Raw genomic sequence first — 25867 nt, 5'->3', positions numbered from 1 at the left:
TGCCGATGCAGGGGACATGGGTTTGTGCCCCGGTCCGGGAAGATCCCACATGCCGCGGAGTGGCTGGGCCTGTGAGCCATGGCCGCTAAGCCTGCGCGTCCGGAGCCTGCTCCGCAACGGAAGAGGCCACAACAGTGAGAGGCCTGCATACCGCAAAAAAAAAAAAAAAAAAAAAAGTTGTTTTTGTTCATGAGATGACTATTAATGAAGGGGAAATTTCAGGTAGGCTGTGGCTATAAAAGTCTGGAGCTCAGGGGATAGGTCAAAGCCAGAGACAACTTTGTTTTTGAGAGTTACTAATGGCTGGCTGACAATTCTCAGGAACAAAATTTCTTTCATATTTGAGAATGTACTGGCTCAATTCTTAGGAGCCGCCTATAAGTTCAATCTTATTCCTCCTATGGGTATACTGCAGTAATACCATTTACCAGGATATATTATATATGATAAACTCTATAAAATTTCATGTCCTTGGTTTCCTTTTCTTTTTTTTTTTTTTGCCACATCACACAGCATGTGGGATCCTAGTTCCCTGACCAGGGATCAAACCCATGTCCCCTGCAGTGGAAGTGTGGAGTCCTAACCACTGGACCACCAGGGAATTCCCTGTTCTTGGCTTCAGACTAAGATAATTAACTAATTTTTATAAGTTACCAAGAAAAGAGAATACTGGGTCCCAATCTAACATTCAAAAATTAATATAAATTTTATTGAAAGAACAAGGTCTTACTAAAACTAATAGGTAAAAAAAAGCCAGGAGGGCTTCCCTGGTGGCACAGTGGTTGGGAGTCTGGCTGCCGATGCAGGGGACACAGGTTCGTGCCCCAGTCTGGGAGGATCCCACATGCCGCGGAGCAGCTGGGCCCGTGAGCCATGGCCGCTGGGCCTGTGCGTCCGGAGCCTGTGCTCCGCAACGGGAGAGGCCACAACAGTGAGAGGCCCGCGTACCGCAAAAAAAAAAAAAAAAGCCAGGAATCAGATCTATGTCCATTATAGCTTCCCTACATCTTGCCCCACTTCTTTCATGCCTTATCACCTAGAAGCTTAGTCACCAATAAGTTCACAGAGTTAGTTATTCATTTTCAAAATAGAATTTATTTCTGTAATAAAGAATTAAAATATAGCTGTGAAAGTAGAAAATAATATAGAAAAATATTTAAAATGTGCAACAGTAATTTTGAGTAAAGGTAGTTAAGCACTAGAGGTTATGCTCAACTTCTACTTGAAAGACCAATCATATATATTATTACCTACACCAGAAAAAACATACCTACTTGCAATTTTAATTAATAATTATAATTCAAAACCAGGTTCATATACCTGGTCAGGCCCTTTTAAAAATATAAGTACAAATTTTGGGGATATATTTTTTGAAGCTGGCTTCACTTCACAGACTGATAAATCTACTGTCCCAAAATCACAAGGTTGTTTTTACTAATTCATCCATGTAATTAAGTCAAAGTGGAGGAAATATGTACTTTTTGGATGAAACCTAATGTTTTGGTAAAAATGGGACAAGAGTATCATTTTTCATTATGTTGGTATAAAAGCTGGTAAGCTCATGTATCCCCAGAGCTTGGTTTCCACCAGGTGGGTCTCAAATTCAGACACTAAATGCAGATGAAGAAATATCTAGTGAATTCTATCTATCCCTTCCCCAAAGTTTTACTTACAATTAAGATATAGGTACTATCTGTATGAAGAACATACAAAAAGAATTGGAAATTGTTTGGCTAGAGGGAAGACAACTCTTCAGGGACTACTGTTTGCAGTTTGCAGAATAGCATAATCTTCTCTAGGAAGAATAATGTCCACATAGCAGCACTATATTCACCAGGAATCCCAGAGCCAGTGGATCTATCATGTAGCAGGAAGCCAAACCTTCTGGCTGCTCACAACATCACTCAGCTTCCCTTTAATCTTCAGGAAGTGTCTCTTGAATTCCAATCCATCACCCTATATTAGGAATAATATCCAAAACTAATGTCAAAAAAACAAGAAAAAGAGACTATGCCATAAAATCAAACTTTCTTTAGGGGTAAGTAGAGACAAACATCCATGGATATGTCCAGCTACAGTTATCTTCCGGTCCTCTTACGAATACAAAATATCTTGGTAGAAGAAATGGCTACATAAATAATTCTGACTTGACTTTGGGCCCATCACTGCTCCCACCACCCTGGGCTCAGAGAGCAGAAACAATGGCATCCTGTCCATTTCAAGGGTTTGTATCTCTGGACCTATGTCATTGTTTTTCATAGGCACTAGGCGTTTATAAACTAAAAATAAGCTACACAACGATGCTTTAAGTCTTGCCACAACAGAGCCAGTGATTCAGTTATGAGAAGGGTTTCTCTACACTAGGATCTTAATTTAATTCCATACCAAGCATCTGGACAATAGCACTGCAGCAAATCTCCAACATAAAGAATGTGACCAACTCCTCCAACCTCATTTAGAGCCACACACAATCTTTTGGTAAACAGAGAAAATGTTATTTTGGTCTTATACGTCAAGGGCTTTAAAACTGTAACCTCAGAACCAATAATTTCTAAAGAAAGAATCAGAAATGTGAACAAAACTCCATGTATATGAGTATTAATTATAGAGTAGCTTGTAACAAACAGATAAAGGATCATTAATTATAATGTGCAAACATTTGGACAAATCATAATTTTTATGAAGAAAAAGCTTAGAATGTTACAAAATATTAAGGGTAATTATTTTAAGGACAAAAGTAATTTAGGACTATTTTTTATTTGTTATTTATTTACACATTCTACAAAAAACAAAAATTTTTATAATAAGGAAAATGTCATTTGAAAAAACTGTTTTAGAATAGCTAATGACAAGAACAAATGTTCATAATATTAAATTTAAAAAACCAGTTACCATATATTTATAAATATAATGCCATTTAAAAAAAATCTAACATAAGAGTAATTCCATAGAGGATATATTATAAGTAATAGTAAGGTTATTGTAATACAATATCAAAAATAAACCTGTGTTCTCTTTGGATGATAAAATTAGTTGATTCTTATCTTCTTTATACTTTTTTGTGTTTTTTAAATTTCTAAAATGAACATGTAATACTTCTTTAAAAATAGCAAAACAAAGTTTTTTCTTTTAAAAAGTGTTCTATTCTACATACCTTAGAAAGCCGGAAGTCGACCAAGATCTTCTCATCCATTTCTACCAAATTCACTTTGAAAATGAGTTTATTGTTTCTTCTATCAGTTGTTGATACAGTAACCTAAGACAATAAAAATAAGGTCAAACCAGATGTGTGGGCAGAAAATACTCTAAATAAAAACTATAATCTTAGTTCAGTGATACTACTGGGACAAAAATTTGAGAGGTGCTTTTATAACAGGAGCTGTGCCAGCTGAAAATCCCACTCCTTCTAGGACTTTCCTCTCCCAATGGGTATGTGTGTGTCCAACAAGAACGACCTGTAAACAGGACGCAGCTCCGTTATCGGGGACTGAGTCTATGTGAACTCTTAGCAACAAAATAAATTTAGTATTTTACCAAGATACAACCGAAAGAAGAAACAATTGAAGAGAATAAAAACGGGGGACTTCCCTGGTGGTCCAGTGGTTAAAACTCCATGCTTCCAGTGCAGGGGGTGTGGTTTGGGTTTGTTCCCTGGTCGGGGAACTAAGATCCCACGTGCCATGCAGCATGGCCAAAAAATGAAAAAAAAAAAAAAAAAGAAAGAGAGAGAGAGAGAGAATAAAAACGGACTGAGAGGAAAAACAAGATTATTAAAACATAAAGAAAAAGAGAGGCCAGATTTGTGGGTAAAAAGCTACAGCAGCAATCAGAAGACGGTGAAGGTTTGATAGGCCTTTCAACTTCCACTTTCAGTGTTTTAGAAGCTCAGGCTAGAAGAGTGACATGGAAAGAAAGGCCCAGCCAACAGCCAGCACCAAGACCCCAAACGTGGATGAGGCTGTCCTGGACCACAGAAAAGCAATCAACTCCAGCTGGATGAATGAGCCCAAGCAAGATCAGCAGATTTGCCTAGCTAAGCCCAGCCCAAATTACAACAACATTTTTAATAATTCTCACTTCAAGAAATGACTATTAAAGAAACACAGGTGTACCACAACAGTGCAACACTGGAACAACATTATGTTCTGGGAAAACACAAGACACTCAGCACATCTGAAGTAGGTTATTAAACTTCAAAGACAAAGAAAATTCTCCAAAGATTCAGGCAGAAAGAATTAATTGAGGAGTAATGTCGGTAAAAATGGCAGATTAGGAAACTTCAAAAGCCCATTAACCCCACAAAAGCCATGAAAAATCTGGCAAAAACTGTCAGAATCAACTTTTTCAGAACACTGAAAACTAACAAAAAGCTTGCAGCAACACAGGGGCACTCATTAAAAAAACAGATGAGCTTTCTCACATTGTAACTACCTTATTCCCAACTCCCACTCCTCAGCTCAGTAGTAGCCTTGAAAATAACCATCCACATTCCAGGTCGAGGTACAAATGCAAGAATAAACCTCATTCATAAACTGTCTTAAGCTGTTCTACCTTCCTGGAAGACCTGCTCAACACACTTGTCTTTATTTTGCCTGCCTAACTACACAGGACTTGTGTTAAAGTTGCCACCTGGGGAGCATCTGTCAAAAGTACCTACAGGCAAACGCTTTAACCCTTGCTTACTGGGGTAATGCAGAAGAGTTGGAACAAACAGATTACCTAAAAAGGCTGAAAGGAAAGGTTTAGGAGTGAGATGTTTTTGAGGGATAAGAGTTCCGAAAATCTCTCACATATTCCTGGGACTGTAAAGCCTATACTTATGCCCAGGGCACTGTACATGCTCAAGAAAGGTCTGACAAGGCTCTAAGCTCTGCCTCTGGCTGACCATGAGGCACCACACAAGCAGGAAGTGAAGGCTAACGCAGAGCTGTAAACTGCCTGGCTGGGTATTGACGGCATGCCCCAATACGCACACAGAACCCCTTTGCAAAAACTAGCTTTTGGTTCCAGGAATTTAATGTTTAATCATTAGCTGACCATTGAGCTAACAGAACAAAGATTTCAGAGATCACACACAACAAAGAAGACAGACACTATAATATTTGATCAGAAACATCACTAAACAATCAAAAACTACATCAATTGTCAATGATAACAAACCCTGGGAAGAGGGGAAAATCTATTTCCAGGGTTGTCACATTATAATATTCAAAATGTCCAATTTTCAATAAAAAAGGATAAAGCATACAGAAAAATGAGAAAATATGGCCCCCACACAGGAAAAAAGAAGTCAGTAGAGACTGTTCCTAAAGAACAGAAAGAAGAATGAAGAAAAATGAACAGAGTCTAAGAGACCTGTGGGACATCATCAAGTGTATCAGAATATGCACAATGTAAGTCCCAGAGAGAGAGGAGAGAATGGGGCAGAATGAACATTTGAAAAAATAATGGCCAAAAACTTCCCAAATTTGATGAAAAACAATCCCATCCAGGAAGCTGAATGAACTTCAACTAGGATAAAATGAAAGAGATCCACACCAAGATACATCATATTCAAACTGTTGAAAGACAGTGACAACAAGAGAATCTTGAAAGCAGCAAGAGAAAGTGACAAATCATGTACAGAGATCCTCAATAATATTAACAGCTGATTTCTCATCAGAAACCACGGAAGCCAGAAGACAGTGGAATGACACAAAGAGCTAAAAGGAAAAAAATGTCAAAGAAGTCAGTATCTGGCAAAACTATCCATCATAAATGAAGAAATGAAGACATTCATAATTAAAGTTTGATAGAGTTTGAAACTACCAGACCTGCGCAAAAAAGAAAGAGTAAAGGAAGTCCTTCAGGCTGAAATGAAAGAATGCTAGATAGCAACTCAAATCCACATGGAGAAAGAAAAAATATTGGTAAAGGTAATTTACATAGGTAAATACAAATGACAATAATAATCAGTTTTGTTGTTTGTAACACCTATTTTTCCCTACCTGATTTAAAAAGACAGCCACATAAAGCAATAATTATAAATCCATGTTGTTGGGTACACAATGAAAACTATAATCAAAACAGAACTAAAGTGGCTATACTAACATCTACCAAAAGACTGTAACAAAAATTTTTGCAAGAGACAAATAAGGACATTATATAATGTTAAGATGATCAAGAAGATATAGCAATTATAATCATATATTTATCTAGAATCCAAACTCCAAAATTTATGAGGCAAAAACTAACAGGGTTAAAGTAAGAAATAGAATTCAGCAATAACAGCCGAAGAGTACAACATTCCACTCTCAATAATGGATATAAAAATTAGACAAAGATAAACAAAGAAATAGGGCTTTCCTGGTGGTGCAGTGGTTAAGAATCTGCCTGCCAATGCAGGGGACATGGGTTCAAGCTCTGGTCTGGGAAGATCCCACATGCCACGGAGCAGCTAAGCCCATGTGCCACAACGACTGAGCCTGCGCTCTAGAGCCTACAAGCCACAACTACTGAAGCCCACATGCCTAGAGCCCGTGCTCCACAAAAGAGAAGCCACCACAATGAGAATCCTGCGCACTTCAACAAAGAGTAGCCCCCACTCGCCACAGCTGGGGAAAGCCTGCGCACAGCAACGAAGACCCAACACAGCCAAAAATAAATAAATATTAAAAATAAATTTTAAAAAAAGAAAAACAAAGAAATAAAAGACATGAACAACACTATAATGCAACTAGACCTAACAAATATGCCCAGAACACCTCACCCAACAACAACAGAATCTACATTCTTCTCAATCACACCTGGAACATTCTCCAGTAGAGACAATATGTTAGGCAACAAAACAAGTCTCAATAAATTTTAGATAATTAAAATAATACTAAATATCTTCTCTGACCACAATGGAATGCAATTAGAAACCAACAACAGAAAGGATTTTAAAAAATTCACAAATATGTGGAAATGAAACAGCATACCTAAATAACCAAAAAGGAAATCACAAGGGAAATTAGAAAATACTTTGATATGAAAAAACTGAAAACATCAAAACTTATGGGAAGCAGCAAAAGCAATGCCCAGACATACATTTATACCTATAAGCACTTACACTAAAAAAGAATGATATCCAATCAACAACTTAGCCTTCCACCTTAAAAAACTAGGAAAAAGAAGAGCAAGGTAAATCCAAAAGAAGGAAATGATAAACATAGTAAGGAGATGAGAGAGATAAATTGGCAAACCTTTAGCAGACTGACCAAAAAAAGAAAAAGAAAAAAAAGATTCAAATTACTAAAATCAGGAATAAAAGTAGGATGTTACTACAAACTTTACAGAATCTAAAAGGACTATAATACTACAAAAAATGGTATGCCAACAAATTGGATAACCAAGATGAAATGGACAAACTCCTAGAAACACACAAACTCCCACAAATGACTCAAGAGGAAATAGATCTATAACAAGTAAAGACATTGAGCCAGCAATCAAAAAATTTCCAACAAAGGAAAGCCCAGGACCAGATAGCTTCACTGGGAATTCTACCAAACCTTTGAAGAATTAATATCAATCCTTCTTAAACTCTTCAAAAAATAGAATAGAAGGGAATACTTCCTAACTTGTGCTACGAGGTCAGTATTACCCTGATACAAAAGCCAGACATCACAAGAAAACTACAGATCAAATCCCTTATGAACACAAAAAAACTTTCAACAAATACTAGCAAACTGAATCTATCGAACTCACTACAAGAATTATGCACCATGATCAAGTGGGATTTATCCCAGGAATGCAAGATGGCTCAAAATACAAAAATCAATTAATGTAATATACCTTATTAACAAAGGAGAAAAGTTCAGCCAAAAAGTAGACACATCCCAGATGTCCATCAATGGATAAATGGATAAACAAAATGTAGTCTATCCACACGATGGACTATCATTCACCCATTGAAAGGAATAAAGTATTAATAAATGCTACAACGTGAATTAACCTTGAAAATATTATGTTAAGTAAAAGAAGACAAACGCAAAGGGTCACATACTGTACAATTCCATTTATATGAAATGTCCAGAATAGGTAGTTCACAGAAAGTATATTAGTGGTTGCCAGGGAGGAAGGTATGAGGAATGACTGCCAATTGGTATGGAGTTTATTTGGGGGGCAGTGGAAGGTTCTATATTTAAATGGTGATAGTTGCATAATCTTGTAAATATACTTAAAACTACTAAATTGTACACTTTAAAATGGTTAAAGTGATAATTTTTTATAGTATATGAGTTTTATCTCAATAAATCTACCTAAAAAAAAAAAGAGTGAATTATCTATACAAGTGAGAGGAAAATCAGGCTGGCCTCAGATTTCTGCACTATAATATTTTCCCCTAACTTTTAATTTTGAAAGCTTACAAATCTACAGAAAAACTGGAAGAATTGTGCAATAAATAACCACAAACCCTTTATTGACCTTATCAACCTAGACAGCATGTTTACTTTTTTTATGTGATTGTCTTTTTTTTTTTTTTAGTTTTTAAACTAAGTTATCAATGGCACACACTTCACCATGTGCCTCCTGCAAAGACATTCTCCTACAAACCACAATATTATCATCACACCAAAAATCTGACACTGATTCAAAAACATTATCTAATATAAAACCCATATTCAAATTTCCCCAACTGTTCCAATAACATCCTTTATAGCTTTTTTTCTTTAAATCCACGATCTAGTGAAAGATCATGCATGGCATTATTTATCAGGCCTCTTTGGTCTCCTTTAATACAAAATATTCCTCTCTTTGTTTTTCATGATATTAAGATTTATGAAAAGCCTGAAGACAGGTTAGAATGTCAATGTTATAAAAATACTATAATAACATAAACAACAAAAATTGGTAGATGGGAGCAGGGAGATGGAGGAAATGTGGGATTGTTCATGGATACATCTTTCATAGAAGGGAGCTGATTGTTAACTGTTACAATTTAAGTATAGTACATAGTTTTAAAGAAAATGACTTGAGTTTCTTAGTGTCTTTAATAACCTTACAGAAGTCTTTTAAGAAATATTATTTCTTAAGATAAAGAACATTTTACTTAAATTTCTTCAGTTTCAACTGTTTCTTTTTCAAATTAAACTAATTACTTTATATTTTTAAAATATACTGACAATGATAGTTTTTTATTCAAATATTTAAATTTTTCTTCAGGAAAAAAATATAACAAAAATCAATGAAACATACCTGATTCATACAACTTTTCTTCCACTGATAGCCCAGTTTCTCACAAGTCTCTTTCAGGCATTGATAAGATTTGTCAGCATCCAATTTGGTAAAAAATCGTGTCATTCTTTTGACCAAGCGCTGCCAGGGGTTCTACATGTCAAATAGAGGAAAGCTGAATAAATCATCAGATTTATCACCAAAAGCAGTTATATCATAGCTATTTGGTCTGAAAATTTTTTTCTCTGACTTAAGATTCTTATACATCAGAGTCTCCCCTAGGAATTCCCTCCTGGTCCAGTGGTTAGGACCCCATGCTTCCACTGCAGGGGGCATGGGTTTTATCCCTGGTCAGGGAATTAAGATCCCATGTGCCATGATGTGGCCAAAAAAACAAACAAAAAAAATCTGTATCAAGTTTTAATATTATATTTCTTAGATTTATATATTAAAAGAAAAAAAAAGACTTTAAGACAATAAAAAATAAAGGGCTGCCATTATTTATTTGAAAAACCTTACCTGTGAGGATCCTGGGGTGCCAAGCAACTGACTATTCAGAAGCATATGATCAGGACATGTGGGCTGGGAAAAACTGATCCCTTGTACCAGTTTATCAATGTATGAAGGGCTGGTGTCCCATAAGGAAAGACCTGTCCGTGGTTCTGGCTGAGAACTGGAGTACTTCACATTTTCTTCACTGCAGCATTAAGATATGGAGAAAAGTATATCTTTAAATAAAATTCATCAGGCCTTTCTTATATCACATTACCATTCTCACACTGAAAAACATTATATTCATCATAAGAAAACAATATATACATGTATTATTTTTCATGGGGACTATTATATCCAACAACTACTTGGTCTTTTATTAATCAGTCTTACCTAGAAGCACTGTTTACTGGAGAGAAGTCCAAATTCGATTGAATATGTTTAGAGAATCCGCCAGGAGACTCTGATACACCACCTGAAGTGACTCGGGGCCTCTTTGCCCCTAAAAAAGAAAACATAAATAAAAACGCTTTCAAGTTTTCTATGCAGATATTTTTTAATTAACCCAGCTGTCAACTTGAAGAAGTAAAACCATATCTAAATTCATTTATTTAACACAAAATACTTATACGACAAATAGTGGCTCTTCCTACATGATTTTATGAGAAACGTGGCCGTTAGGAACTTAGTAGGACTCACTTGCCAAATTGTACAAACTACACATTTCATAAATCCTGACCTGTAAGTATGTTCCAAGTGCAGGCCATAATTTTAATGGTACCATTTATAGTAACAGAACAATGTTCGATGAAGACTGAGAGACGCAGCTAAGGCATCAAAACTTTTTAAAATAAAAAATAATTTGTGATGATGACAATGAACATTATGAATCTGCTCTACCCAATCTTCTTTGCTCCTCTAGAAAAGCTTTACCTAAAATAATCATTATATAGAATATGATGCTACTATAAATTCATGGCTACTACCCTCAGCTGGATCCTCAACCCAGACAGTTAGTCCTACATTTCTCTAGTCAGTTTCCTCTCCCTTTCCACAATGATTCTTTCAAAACTTCTATACTCCTGTCAGATTAACCAAGACCACCCTTCAGGACCTCATTACTTAGCACATGACACCATCTCCCATTTCACAAAGAAAATAAAGTCACTGGAAACTCCCTCAACTTGCCACTACCAAATCTGCTAACTTACTTGCATTCCTACCCATCCTCTCCCCTTCCATTCTCCCATCAAATGTCCATCCCTCTACTTGTAGTTGAGCCCATACCCTCCTTTCTCCTCAGGGACCTTGATACTCTTTTATTCCCTCTCTCTTAGACTTTGAGCCTCTTCCTGTCAACTGGATCTACCCCCAAACCATTTAAACATGCTTAAGTTTAAACAACCTTTTTATTTATTAATCTATTCATTCAAATATTTTATTAAGCCTACTATGTTATCAGGCAGTAAGATGGGAGAAACAGCATGTTCTTACGCTGATAAGAAAGATCCAGTAAAGAGGGAAGAGTTAATAACGAAGCAGAAACAGAGAAGAATTGCTAGACTGAGTAAGCAAAAGAGAACTGCGTCTAGTGCACAAGAGAAAGGGCTGGTTTATATCTGGAGCAATTTACCCAGAGCAACGGGAGAAAGCAGAGTATACGAGCACAGAGGCAGTTAATCAGGTTGGTAGAGATGGTGGTAGGAGTTTGTGAGCATTCCTTTGTTACTGCTTCTATTTCCCAGCGAAATAGGAAGTATTGCCACCAACTGAGAGTGAGGATGGAGAAGGAAGTATTAGAAGTTGAAGAGAAAATGAAAGGTATAAAAATGTGATTTAGGACAGTAGCATTGTGAAAGAAGTGGGGAAATGCATTATGATTGCCTGGAAGGATTAAGGGCCCACTTGAGATCAGTGATCTTGAATTTAAAGCAGACAGTGCTGCATATTTTTCTCCAGCTGCAATCAGCTGTGGAGGTATAAGTGTAGAGTGGGTACAAAACAGGATTAAACTTAGGTTACGCAGACTTGCTCAGTAAGTATGATGAAGAGAGAATGGGCAATGGACTTCCCTGGTGGCGCAGTGTTTGAGAGTCTGCCTGCCGATGCAGGGGACACGGGTTCGTGCCCCGGTCCAGGAAGATCCCACATGCCGCAGAGCGGCTAGGCCTGTGAGCCTGCATGTCCGGAGCCTGTGCTCCGCAACAGGAGGCCACAGCAGCAAGAGGCCTGCGTACCGCAAAAAAAAAAAAAAAAAAATCCATCTGCCAATGCAGGGGACACGGGTTCAAGCCCTGGTCTGGGAAGATCCCATGTGCTGCAAAGCAACTAAGCCCATGCGCCACAACTACTGAACCTGTGCTCTAGATCCCACAAGCCACAACTGCTAAGCCCACGTGCCACAATTACTGAAGCCCATGCGCCTAGAGCCCATGCTCCGCAACGAGAAGCCACTGCAATGAGAAGCCTGCGCACCTCAATGAAGAGTGGCCTCCACTCGCTGCAACTAGAGAAAGCCCGTGCGCAGCAACAAAGACCCAACACAGCCAAAAATAAATCAATAAAATAAATAAATTTTTTTTAAAAAGAGAGAATGGGCAAGGAAGTTGAAGATAAATGTAAAGAAGTCATTACAGTGACTAACCTTGGGATTTAAAATAGTGAGGATGGAACATGGGACCGAGAAGGGGGCAGATAAAAGATAGTGAAAAGGTAGTAGAATTGATGGACTGCAAGTCCAGGTTGGGTCAAAGGGTTGCTGGAGTCAGGGTACTAGAGGGAGGAAACCAGAAAAAAATATACTGGTGGTCCAAGCAGGATGCTTGAAGACAAGATCGCTAGAGGAGAGAAAGTCAAGGAAATGTGAGGTGATGACAGTGGAAGGACCATCTAAATGAATATTTAAATGACCAAGAACCATGACAAAAATTACGTCAAGAGCTGTGTTGGAGAGAGTGACAATGTGGCAGGAATTTTAATTTGAGGTTCAGAAGGTGATTATTACGAGGGAATAGTGGGTGGTAGAGTCTGATAATAGGATTCAAAATGAAGGGCGGAGGAATGTGAAGAAAGAACAAGGAGGATGCCTGCTCCACTCCCAGATCAAGGGTATGAGGGTGCAGGAAAGAAAACACCTACCACCTGAGAAGAAGCAATGTCCTTAGGGGAGAGCTGGATTTCAATTAGAATAAGGTGAAAGGTAAAAGAAACATTCAGGGAAGAGTTAAAAATTCCTCATTCATCTCTAGCTATTGTTCTCTCAGCCAAACTTCTATACTGAGCTGTCTACACTCTGCTTAACTCTCTTTTACACTAGAATCCCTGTACAATAGTTTATTCTTTTTTTTTTTTTTTTTTTTTTTTTTTGCGGTACGCGGGCCTCTCACTGTTGCGGCCTCTCCCGTTGCGGAGCACAGGCTCCGGACGCGCAGGCTCAGCGGCCATGGCTCACGGGCCCAGCCGCTCCGCGGCATGTGGGATCTTCCCGGACCGGGGCACGAACCCGTGTCCCCTGCATCAGCAGGCGGACTCTCAACCACTGCGCCACCAGGGAAGCCCTAGAGTTTATTCTTAACTCTCCACCAAAACTGTTCCTTCCAAGATCTTGAATAACTGCCATATCATGGAATCCACAGGACAAATTTACTCCACATTCTTCTGATGTCCCACCTCTCTGGCTACTTTTCTGTTTCTCAGGCCTCCACCCATCACTTAAACACTGGCATTCCTTAAGATTTCATATACTCAATTTAATCTACTACCACAGTTTAAATCACCATCTATTTACAGAAAGCACCTAAATCAACATCTCCAGCTTAGCCCTGTTTCCTGAGTTACACACATGCATGTACACAAGCACGCACGCACGCACGCACACACTCCTATGAGACAGTTTTACTTAACTTCTCAAATTCAAATAAAATGTCCAAAATCAAATAAAATTTCCCTGCAAATCTGTTTTTCCTTTTGAGTTACATCCAAGTAAATGGTTTCACCGTTTACACAGCTGTTCAAACCAGAAAGGAGACATACTTTGACTCCTCACTCTCCTTCATTTTCCACATATAAACAATCACCAGTATTATCAACTCTAGTTCTTAAATTTCTCTGGAATCAACTTCTTCTTTCCAATCCCGCTATCACTAACCTAGTCCAGCCTACCATCTTCTCACATCTAGGATCAAAAACAGTGAAAAAAAGTAGCATGTCATTTCCTTGCTTAAAGTCTCTCAAAAGGTTTTACCAATAGCCTTCGGTTAAAGCCCAAGATCCTTAACGTGGCTTACAAGGTCTTCCACGGTTTGGTTGCTATCTACCTCTCCAACCTCATCTCAAACCTCTCTCCCTCTCTCCCTTCTCCATTCACTTTCTTTCTCAGCAAACATTTACTGAATGCCTATGATGGACCACACACTATGCTAAGCACAGATGATGCAATGATGAAAAAGCCAGACATGGTCCATGCCATACTGGCCTTCTCTCCAGCTCCTCAAATGCACCACTTTCTAACCTCCAAGACATCCCAGATGCCGCTTCCATGTTCAGAATCTGCCACTCATCTTGCTACTACTCTTCTGGCTAGCTCCCTTTTAATCTTCAAATCTTAGATTTAACATGATTCCCTCAGCAAGATAAGTGTTCTTTGTCACTTAAGACTTGGTCAAATTCTTAGCTGTAGTACCCTGACTTTCCACTTTATAATTATTAATGAGCTTAAAATTATTTTTTCTATTTCTGGTTTTTGTACTAGACATTATAATCTTCATGAGGACAAAGACCACAGCTCCTTTGTGTTGTTGACTTATACTGACTTTACAAGTACCTTTTTTTCACAGAAAAAAAAATACTTGTATTTTAAGGATATTACCTTTCTTGAGTGGTTTGTTGTACCATCTATCTTTTTTGATGTCTGGGATGGTAATCCTTACTGATGGATTCTCAACTAGGATTTTATGCAGCAGAGCTGAAAACAAAACATTAAGACAACATTTATAAAAGACTCAAATAGGTTAGAAAAGCCTACAGCTTGTGGTGTAGAACACACATCCTCTATTGCTTTCCTTGTGTCCAAATATTATTTCTGGGGAGGAGAAAGAATAAAGCTACTGAATTTTTGCTTTAATTTCATGCAGTCATTCTTTGCTACTGTCTATATCTTTGAATATTCTCCCCAGAGCTGACTCTCAGTTGTTTGCAAATAAATAGAACAAGAGGTAGGTGGAAATGTTTCTCTTCACTTGATGATATTTATACAAAGATAGCAAAAAAAACCCTCTTATCCATTTTCAATACCAAACTTCACTGTTCCAATATGTCATATTAAGTCCTCATTCACACAATTTTATAAGGGAAATTTACTTTCCAATAACTTTTAAAATTTTATTTATTTATTTGGCTGCGCTGGGTCTTAGTTGTGGCACATGGGATCTTCGCTGCCGCATGCGGGATCTTTAGTTGCGGCATGTGAACTCTTAGTTGCAGCATGTATGTGGGATCTAGTTCCCTGACCAGGGATCAAACCCAGGCCCCCTGCATTGAGAGCACAGAGTCTTAGCCACTGGACCACCAGGGAAGTCCCTCCAATAACTTTTTAAGAGACAGTAATAAAAGCAACCATCATCCTAAGGTACCTTAATTATATTGATAAAGAATTCATTCATCTCCCAACACCAAAATAATTTTCTAATGGACCGAAGATTTAAATGGAAAAAATAAAGCCTTAAAAACATAAATGAAAACATAGGTAATTTTTTTCTAATGCTGAGGGTAGAAAAGACCTTTCCAAACATGATGATATAGTCAGAAACTACAAAGGACAGGTACTAGATTTAAATAAATAAAAATATAAAACTTCTGGGGACTTCCCTCATGGTCCAGTGGGTAAGACTCCATGCTCCCAACACAGGGAACCCAGGTTTGATCCCCGGTCAGGGAACGAGATCTCGCATGCATGCCACAACTAAGAGTTCACATGCCACAACTAAGAAGCCCGCATGCCGCAACTAAGACCCAGTGCAGCCTAAATAAGTAAGAAAATAAATAAATAACTACTTTAAAAAAAGGTTAAGTTTAAAAAATATATATAAAACTTCTGCATGTCAAAATAGCATAAACAAAAATACATGACAAATTATCAAAAATATTTTTAACAAATGTAAAGATCTAATGACATTAATGTTTTTCAAAAACCTCATATAAAGTAAAAAGAAAACTTCCTACCAAAAATGAGCAAAATAGACACGTTCACAAAAATAGACTAAAAGCTAATAAATATACAATGAATATAAAACTTCATTGGTACTAAATTTAAAATAAAAATAAAAAACAGAATACATTTATTATATGTAGGCCTATTAGATTAGTCAAAAAAAAAAAGTTTAAGGGAATTTCTTGGCGGTCCAGTGGTTAAGACTCCGTGCTTCCACTGCAGGGGGCACGGGTTCCATCCCTGGTCAGGGAACTAAGATCCTTCATCCCACACAGCATGGCCAAAAAAAAAAGTTTAAATGTAAACTAGTTAGACTGTGATGAAATGGTACAAACTTTCCGGAAAACAATTTGGCAAAGTAAACAATAATAATTAAAAACTGTATACGTCTTTGACCCTGCAATTCCACTTCTGGGGTTTTACTTTAATTAAATAATTTAAAGGTAAGTGCAAAGATTAAGTTATATGGATGATCATCATATCTCTTTCACAGCAGTGAAAAATTAGAAAAAATCCTGAATCTCTAAAAAGGTGAACTGGATAAGTATAGTAAGCCATGTCCATATAGCAGAATACCATCACAGTCTTTAAAAACAGTGATGTAGACCTACAATTATAGTCATGAAAAAATGTTCACAAAGCATTAACACACACAAAAAAACTGGTTACAAAATAACATGTATAGTGGGATGTCATTTTTTGTGAAAACACACATACTTATAAATAACATACATATATAACAAACACATAGTTTTTACTACAAAATACAGAAGCACATATCAAAACATTAAAAGAAGCTATTTCGTGGGAGGGAGGGAGACGCAAGAGGGAAGAGATATGGGGACATATGTATATGTATAACTGATTCACTTTGTTATAAAGCAGAAACTAACACACCATTGTAAAGCAATTATACTCCAATAAAGATGTTAAAAAAAAAAAAAAGCTATTCCTGAGTGCTGGGATTATAGGGTTGGATTTTACAATTTTTTAATTTATTCTTCTTCTACTTCATCTATAAAGATCATGGATTATTTACATAATGATTTAAAAGTTAAAAAGAAAAAAAATGTAAGAAAAAAATTCAAACAGCACTAGGCTTCATTATCCAAGAAATCAGTACTTTACATCAAAATAACCCAGTTACCTAGAGGAGCAGAATCGATTTTTTTCCAAGGGTTGAGGTATGTTTTTTTTTCTTTCCAATCACAATATTCCTGACAACTATCACTAGGCTGGTCCCACGGCAATTCTAAAAAAGAAACAAGTCCCAGTTTTCTGAGTGTTCAAATCACTATACAATTTTAAGGGAAAATAATCAATGACATAAATCCAGTAAGTTTCCTCCAAATTAATTCAATATGGTTTCCAAACTAAGAATGCCAACTCTAAGAAATTTTAGAGGCACTTCTAAGATAGATAGTCCACTTCCTGCCTTACTCTTTTCCAAAAGTATTCACATGAATTTTAAAAGAGAGAGCTACTGTGATATTTCATTTAATAGCTATACATACTTCATTTTTAAAAACCTTTGGGATTAAAAGTTCCAACTTAGTTATAAATAAGTTAATATTAAAATACTATCACATAAATATGGATCCCCTTGATTCATTTCATTTATTTTGGTATAAGAAACCTGGCTTTCCTAAGGACAGGAATTTTATCATGATTAAAAAACTCAAAGCTGCTGCATAGCACAGGGAGATCAGCTTTGTGACGACCTAGAGCAGTGGGATAGGGAGGGTGGGAGGAAGGCTCAAGAGGGAGGGGATATGGGGATATGTGGATACATATAGCTGATTCACTTTGTTGTACAGCAGAAACATACACAACATTGCAAAGCAATTATAATACTCCAATAAAGATGGAAAAAAATTATGCAGAAAAATAAATAAATAAAAAGCTCTTACCTCCAGCCAACATTGCAGTAAGTACTATTCCACAGGACCAAACATCAACTGGTTCTGCATGAAATTCTTTTCTCTTTAGAAGTTCTGGAGCAACATACGGTAAAGTACCACACATCTTGTTCAATAAACGTTCACGATTATTATGCCGAAACACTGTTGCCAAGCCAAAGTCAGAGATTTTGAGGTTATCTAAACCAAAGGAAAAGAGGATGGCACGGGTTAAAAATGTTTTGTAAATAGATATGCTTAAAGGAGTTGAGTTGTATTGGAAAACCACTGGTGTTATGACCAATAAGAAATTTTAAAAAAGAAGAAATTAAAGTCATCATCATATAGTTAAAACTAGAAAAAGGCCTCATGGCTTCTATTAACATAAGACAAATATTGTCAATACACAAACAGTATGGACCAGATTAAAGAAAGATCCTGGAGTCAAAAGGGCCTTCTAGAAAAGAGCACTCCAGACTTAAACACTAAAAAGAGAGCCATGCCCTCATCGGGTTGTGCAGAGGGCAGGAGGGAGACATCAACAACATACTAGGCACAACTTTTCCAGCAGCAGACAAACCCAAAACTAAAGACCCACAAACCACCAGAACATCTTGTCAAGGTGGCTAAGTTTAGAAAAGGAGGACAAACTCTGTACAGAAAACAAACCAGAAGAGCACATTTCCACTCTAACTTCCCATCTTCAGCACACACAAGCTGTCGGCAGAACTTTCACCTTAACTACACTTAGTGAATATCTACCGTAACTGAGTGACACTGTGCTAGCCATGTAGGTAGATAAATTACTGAAGACTAACAATAACAACTGCTGTCGAGGTTACGAAAATATAGAACATTACAAGATCTTACAGAAAGGGAATCTAACCTAGTCTTCAGAGATAGGGGAGACTCCCCTATTATCAGGTATCAACTGGTACAACCTTTTTAGAAAGCAATCTGGCAAAAGATGCCAAAATTTGAAATACTCATGCTCTCTGAACTAGGAATCCCCACTTCTAGGACCATACCCACAAAAATACTTCCACAAATTCACAAACATAAGGATATCCATACCATAACAATACTGTTTGTAAATAACCTAAATGTCCATCAATAAAGAAATGATTAAATCTTATAGTACACATGTACAATGAGATTATGTAGGTAACAAAAAACAAACAAAAAAACACAAGGTATATCTATATGTACTGACATGGAATCAGGTATAAATGGAAAAAACGGCAAGTGCCATAACAAATATTCATTATAACATGACCTAATTTTTATATTGGCCTGTGCATTAATTTACAGAATAGTCATCACTGCCTTATATTTTTTAAAGCTAGAAACAACTTAAATGTCCCAAAACAGGGGACTGATTCTTTAAAGATCAATTACATCCACCCAATATAATATGTAAGCCACTGATGTTTACTTCTATGACTTGGGAGGTAGCTACTGTAATTATCCTTTTAACAGCTATATATGACACAATCTTGACAAATCACTGAGATTAAGAGTTCCAAGTTACCTATAAGCAGTAATCACTGAAAATACTAATGGATGACCACAGTATTCCTTAGAGTCTGTTGTTTCACTATGTCTGTGACATAATCCTTAGAGAACTGTATATAATAAATTTTAAATTGAGGAGTGTGGTTACTTCCGAGAAAAAGAAAGGGGCACACATTTGGAAGGAATACAGAGGAGGACTTCAACTATATTGATAATGTTCTATTTCTTTTTAAACAAATATTATTATTGAATAGAAACAAAAGATTATTTATATAATATGCAAGATATGAAAAATAATTATAATCAACATCCACTCACCTAACACCTAGTTTAAGTACACTCTATTTCCTTTGAAACCTCCTATAAATCCTTCCCTTCCCTAACTGCAATCCTTCCTTTCTAGAAGATTTTATGTAGCTTGAAACCTATTTAATAAAAAAAGGACTTAATTTGTATATGAGGAATGGGAAGAATTGATTATAATACCATCAAAGCTATTAGTATTCAAAAAGTAATGGACACAGAATGAAAAATAGAAGCAAAGGGAAGTCTCCCAGCTTGTGCTCTCATTTCTTGGGATTCATCAACAGACCATTCTACAGTTCCTTTTCCCAATACACCAAATTTTTTGAATATCTAAACTTTTGCTACATACTTTATGGAACAACTTGCAAAAGGCTAAATAACCAAAGAAGGGTCTTAAGTAGCTAGGTTAGTAGATGGGTTAATAAAAAGATACCTAAAAGATATTAACCAAAATATTAACACTGGTTATAACTGACTGGTGAATTTCTGGTGAGTTTTTACTTTCTTTTTTATACTTTTGATCTTATTTCATGATTACTTTTATCTTTATAAAGAGAAAAAAAAACAGTATTTTTAGTTTGGGAACAAAGTTTTCACATTCCAGATATTACATACTCACATCTCCATTATTTATATAAGCTGGCTTAATTTATCCCCTTGTAGGAAGGTCAATTATAGAGTTCAGAAAGAGGTAGAACAAGGCTGATAAGAACATACACTGGTACTTATGATGGGGCACGATAATGCCAGAAACACTAAACCTCAGGGTTGGACAAGATGTGAAAAGTACTTTGGTCCAACCAGCCAAGCAATGTTTAAATTCCCTTTACAATATCCCTGATAATTAATAATCCAGTGTTTGAATCTCCTGTTAAAAACCTACTACAGGGACTTCCCTGGTGGTGCAGTGATCAAGAATCCGTCTGCCAATTCGGGGGACATGAGTTTGATCGCTGGTCCAGGAAGATCCCACATGCTGCAGAGCAACTAAGCCCGTGCGCCACAATTACTGAACCTGAGCTCTAGAGCCCGTGAGCCACAACTGCTGAGCCCACATGCCACAACTACTGAAGCCCACGTGCCTAGAGCCCATGCTCCGCAACAAGAGAAGCCACCGCAATGAGAAGCCCGTGCACCACAACGAAGAGTAGCCCCCGCTCGCCGCAACTAGAGAAAGCCCATGCTCAGCAATGGAGACCCAATGCTGCCAAAAATAAATTAATTAAATTTAAAAAAAAAACCTACAACAAAGCAACCTATTAAGTTTTGGGGCAGATCCATTAATGAGGGTCATCCTTGTACTAATCCAAATTGCCTCCACATAGTTTTCACCCACATACTGTGAAGAACTGTATTTAACAATTAGCAAATTTCCCTTGAGTTCCTCAATTATGCCTTATTTTACATAGTTTCTAGCCCTTTCATCATTCTGGCCACTTACCTATAAAAGTACTTCAGTAGTCTACATGCCTTTCACAGTACTGTCCCAAACACCTACTATTCCCGCCGTGGCCTTCCAGAGAAGTGCTGGACTGCTGCCTTCCTCATTCTCACCTTATCACCTTAATTTTCCAATGATCAAATTACACGGGTGACTAATATGAAGTCTGCTGCCTAGTAAGTCTTCTTAAACCTTCTTTGCTGCCAAAGACATGCCATTAAACTGTACTTATTTCGTTAGTTTTTTTCAATCCAAATACTGAATTAAGTAACAATCCAGTATGTGTTAAATCTGACCCACCTCTCTGGTCTGCTAAATTCATTCATCTAATAAACATTTTTGAAAACCTACTATTTGCCAGGCACTATTCTAACACATTAAACAAAACAGACAAAAATCACTGCCTCATAGGCAGTGGATATTTGTCACCTTTTTTTGATCCTGATTCTATAAGCTAACACTAACACTATCCATCCCTCTCAGTTTTTATGACATCCATAAAATATAACTAAAAGCCCTGCATCTTTATCCAAGTCATAAATTAAAAAGAACAAATACGTCAAGGCTAAGGTCCAGGGTATTTCAATTTCATATTTTTTGCCCTGAAATTTCAGTAATGGAAAGCCTTGATCCTGCCTTTGTATGGCTGTACTAAAATAATTAGGTAGCAGCGACAAAATGCTAAACTTACCCCTTTCATCCAATAGGAGATTTTCTGGCTTAATATCCCTGTGAGTTATTCCAATACCATGCAGATAAACCTAAAAGAGAAGCAGAGGAAAGCATACCAGAATAGGGTAACTTACTTCACTAAGACAAATTTTAAGTAAAAGTTAGAGACAACTGTACCTACCACCCCTGCCATGAGCTGATGGAAGAACCTCTGAGCATCTTGTTCAGGCATGCCTATGTCTGGCTCTATACGAATTAATTACGAAAGTTAGTTCACCAGGTAAATATAATCAGTCATCAACCACACAGTCTCCTAATTCTAAAGTTAAACATTTGTGATTGTACTTTAGCAAAGAGAATCTAATGCTAACAATGAAAAGATTCTGGAGTCCACTAGTACATATAGTACTTAATACCTCACATTTCCCCATGTGTTAAGTGGCAAAAATAAATTAACATCATGGGAAAAGTACAGAGCAATAACAAACTATCACCCAAATCAAGAATGCAAGCCATACCTTGAAAGCCCCTACTTATACTAACCATGAGTTATTTGATATCTTTCAAATTCTCCCCTAATTTCTTCTAAATGCTATGCCAATATTTTTTCCACTCCTGAAATGTAATTGCCAAAGTGGAAGCCTGCACAAATCTAAGTTGATTTCACTAAATACTTAACAACAAATTTAAACTTCATATAATTTCTCGCACTACTACAAAACCATGAATTCCTGTGAAGTTCCTTCAGGAAATAGTTTTATTAAGAAAGGTTCTATTGTCAGTTATCCTTTTATATTTTTATCTCCCTCATTAACTTTTGATTTCTTTTATTCTCAACTCTTTTCTGAGATAGATACAGAAGATTCTAATAATCAATTTTTAACTGCTAATACAATAGCTCTAAATAATAAATTTAGATCCACAGAATATATTTTATGTACTTCTTAGTGTTCTTTAATATCAAGACTTTGAATCTACACCGAACATTTAAGTAGCAAGCACAGAATTTACTTAATATATATAAAGCAATCGTAGAAAATGCTCAATTTCACTTATGTAACAACTGGCTATTATTTTGGATCTGTAAATGTATGCAATGATTTCATGAGACTAGAATGTCTACAAAGAAAAAAAACTTTTTCTGCATATGCATACAATACATCACACTTATAATACTTCACCATGAGACCACAGTTTATCATTCTTAAACTCTACAAAATAGCAATCCCAACCCAAATCACTTATACAACTTGGGAAAATAGTTTCTTTGATGACTCTACATATGTATTCAGTGTTTACATAAGTTGCAAAAACAAGAAAATTTACTCCAATTTCACTATTGCATAAGCAAGTCTGAATGGACAATGAACAAGCAGCAATGCCAAAATTAAAAAACAAATTAAAAAACTTATTTAGCATAAGAATTATCTTCAATCTTTTCCATACCTATTCTATCAAAAAGTTCTCCCCCACTACAGTACTCCAGAAATAGATACTGGATATTGCCTTCTCTCCTGTGACCATAGAATTTCACTACATTCTCATGATTTAACATTTTATTGATACAAATCTCTTTCTTAATATTTTCTGGACAGTCTATGGCACGCTTCATGTCCACAATCTTCACTGCAACTGCTTCTTCAGTTCTTCTATTCACAGCAAGTTGAACTCTAAAAAGAAAAAGGAAGAGTTATAATATCCCAGACATTTGAATTATATTTCTTTTAAAACTTCAAAAGGTTAAACATAACTCATCCAGAACTATTTTATTAGTTTCTCCACCTGGGAGAAACCATGGGAATGGTTTCTGCCATGTTCTCAACAGATACTACTCCTTTCTGAAATGTGAAGTATGATAGATAGTGTTCCAAAGAAGTCATTATGCTGTACATCCAAGTCATTTAATAAATTCTTAATAAACTAAAATGGGATAATAGCAATTCTAGGCCACATCACATATACACATGCTCTATTCATTTAACTTGTTTTTCTTCCACTTTTACTGAGCTATAGTTGACATAAAGCACTGAAACGATTATCACAAGTTTAGTGAACAACCATCATTTCATATAGATACAAAATTTTAAAAATCGAAAAAATACATATTTTCCCTTGTGATGAGAACTCTTAGTAACTTTCACTCTCTTAACTTTCATATATAACATACAGCAGTGATAATTATATTTATCATGTTGTACATTATATCCCTAGTACTTATTTATCTTTTAACTGGAAGTTTGTACCTTTGGACTGCCTTCATCCAACTTCTGCTCCCCAACACCCTGCTTCTGGTAACCATAAATCTGATCTCTTTTTCTATGAGTTTGTTTGTTTGTTTTTGAAGCATAATTGACCTACAACACTATCTTAGTTCCTGTTACAACATAGTGACTCGATATTTCTATACATTTCAAAATAACCACGATAAGTCTAGTTAGGATATGTCACCATACAAAGATATTACATAGTTCTTGACTATACTCCCCACACTGTACATTTCATACCGGAGACTCATTTATTTTGCAACTGGAAGTTTGTACAACAGGTATTTCTCTCCTCCCCAGCACCATCCTCCCCTCTGGCAACTACCTGTTTGTTCTCTGTATCTAACTCTGTCTCTCTGTTGTTTGTTCATTTGTTTACTTTTGTAGATTCAACCTATTAAGTGAAATCATACAGTGTTTGTCTTTCTCTGTCTGACGTATTTAAACTTAGCATAATACCCTCTAGGTCCATCCATGATGTCCCAAACGGCAAGATTTCATTCTTGCTCTATTCATTTAATTGTAATAACATTACCCAGCGTTTATTAATCCGATGCTATATGTGTCTACAGTAACTGTTCTAAGTACCTGTGGGATATGCCATTTTACAAAGGCACACAAGGACATTAAGAAGCCTGCCTAAGAACACAAAACAATGACCAGTAACGCGACTCTAGAGTCTGTTCATTTGCTCATTTAACCACTATGTTTGAACCCCAGGAAGGAGTATGTGGGAGGAGAAACTGACTTCAGAAGTCTCCTCTAGCTCTTTCGGAAGGGAATGTTTTTGTTTTGTTGTTAAAAGGAAGAAAAAAATTAACCCTTACAAAAGATTGTGTAGCTTCAGTTCCCCAAAGTTTTAGATTTCAAATGCAAAGATCTGTTCTCCAAAACAACCAACTTGTACTCAAAGGAGACAATAGACAGAAAACTAAAGCAAGTGTGAAGTCAGGGTAAAAGGACTCAAACTCACTCTCCATAGGCACCTTCTCCCAGGGTTTGCACCAAGTCCCAGTCTTCCACAAAGGGCACTGCCATGACTCCACTAAGTCCCGCGGCTGTAAAAGCAGGAACCCAGAAAAGACGGTGGTTGAGGACACGCTTCAATCATCTGTAAAGCCACTGAGCTCCGCCTCTTGCCGTGATTCTTCAAGGTGAATCACAGCTCCTGGTTTCCCCTTACACCTCATCCATATTTTACCCAAGTCTTTAAAGCACAAGCAAGTATTCTAAACTCTGGCATTTCGTTGGTAACTCACAAGCCCCGTTCCCACGCAAACCGAAGGCTGAAACGCCGCCTTCCAGGCGGCCGAGGAAACGTACCAGTGGCGCGGAGGAGTTGGGGGACCAGTGCTTTACGGTGGGGGACTGGGGAAGGGGGTGAGAGGTGAAGCGTCGGGCTAGAGTAAGGGGATGCGGGCTAGTAGAGGAGGAAATAATCGCTACGAGGACCGCAGCCGCTCCTCCCGACCCGCTCACTCCCAGTTCCCACCCCCGCCCCGTCCCCAAGGCCAGGAGGAGCCCGGGGCGGAGCCAAACTGTCCCAAGAAGCGGCAGGAAGGGCTGGGTGACACGCGGACGGTTGGGGCCCAACCTCGGGTGCTCTCGGCCAGCAGAGGAAGTCTTCTCTCCAGTCCCCGTACAACGGGATCCGCCTGACACCCCACTCCTCCACCCTCCGAAACCGCCCCTCCGCAGGAGTCTCTCCGATCCTCTAGGCTCGGCGATGAGAACTTTCTCTCGCCGTGCGCCTCCTAAATCATGTAGCCCCCGAACGCCGGCTCCAGGCGCTTTTCCCCCCTCTACCGGCCGCCCTTCCTCACCAGGCCGTCCTTTGCCCGCCACCACAGGAATCCAAATGCAGGGCTTTTCCCGC

The 25867-nt window shown here is 37.4% G+C and overlaps 1 protein-coding gene across 3 annotated transcripts; it reads right to left on the bottom strand.

Moving 5' to 3' along the window:
* Positions 1-1104: 1104 nt before the first annotated feature.
* On the bottom strand, positions 1105-25867 carry CHEK1 (checkpoint kinase 1). Of its 3 annotated transcripts, none has more exons than XM_060104913.1 (13): positions 25586-25731; positions 24965-25049; positions 23174-23397; positions 21909-21973; positions 21747-21816; positions 17806-17994; positions 17043-17147; positions 14555-14650; positions 10081-10189; positions 9715-9892; positions 9217-9348; positions 3155-3256; positions 1105-1956 (listed from the first exon to the last, which is right to left on the bottom strand). In XM_060104913.1, exons 2-13 carry the CDS (start codon positions 25027-25029, stop codon positions 1861-1863), a joined length of 1431 nt encoding a protein of 476 aa, XP_059960896.1. In that variant the 5' UTR covers positions 25030-25049; positions 25586-25731; the 3' UTR covers positions 1105-1860. The 3 variants fall into 3 exon arrangements, with proteins under 3 accessions (XP_059960896.1, XP_059960897.1, XP_059960895.1); XM_060104914.1 differs by lacking the exon at positions 25586-25731 and adding an exon at positions 25315-25403; XM_060104912.1 differs by lacking the exon at positions 25586-25731 and adding an exon at positions 25815-25867 and having other exon boundaries at positions 1106-1956.

This window comes from Mesoplodon densirostris, chromosome 7 (genome assembly GCF_025265405.1).
Source record: "Mesoplodon densirostris isolate mMesDen1 chromosome 7, mMesDen1 primary haplotype, whole genome shotgun sequence".
NCBI classification, from domain to species: Eukaryota; Metazoa; Chordata; class Mammalia; order Artiodactyla; family Ziphiidae; genus Mesoplodon; species Mesoplodon densirostris.
This window is presented reverse-complemented; position numbering and strand designations above follow the sequence as displayed.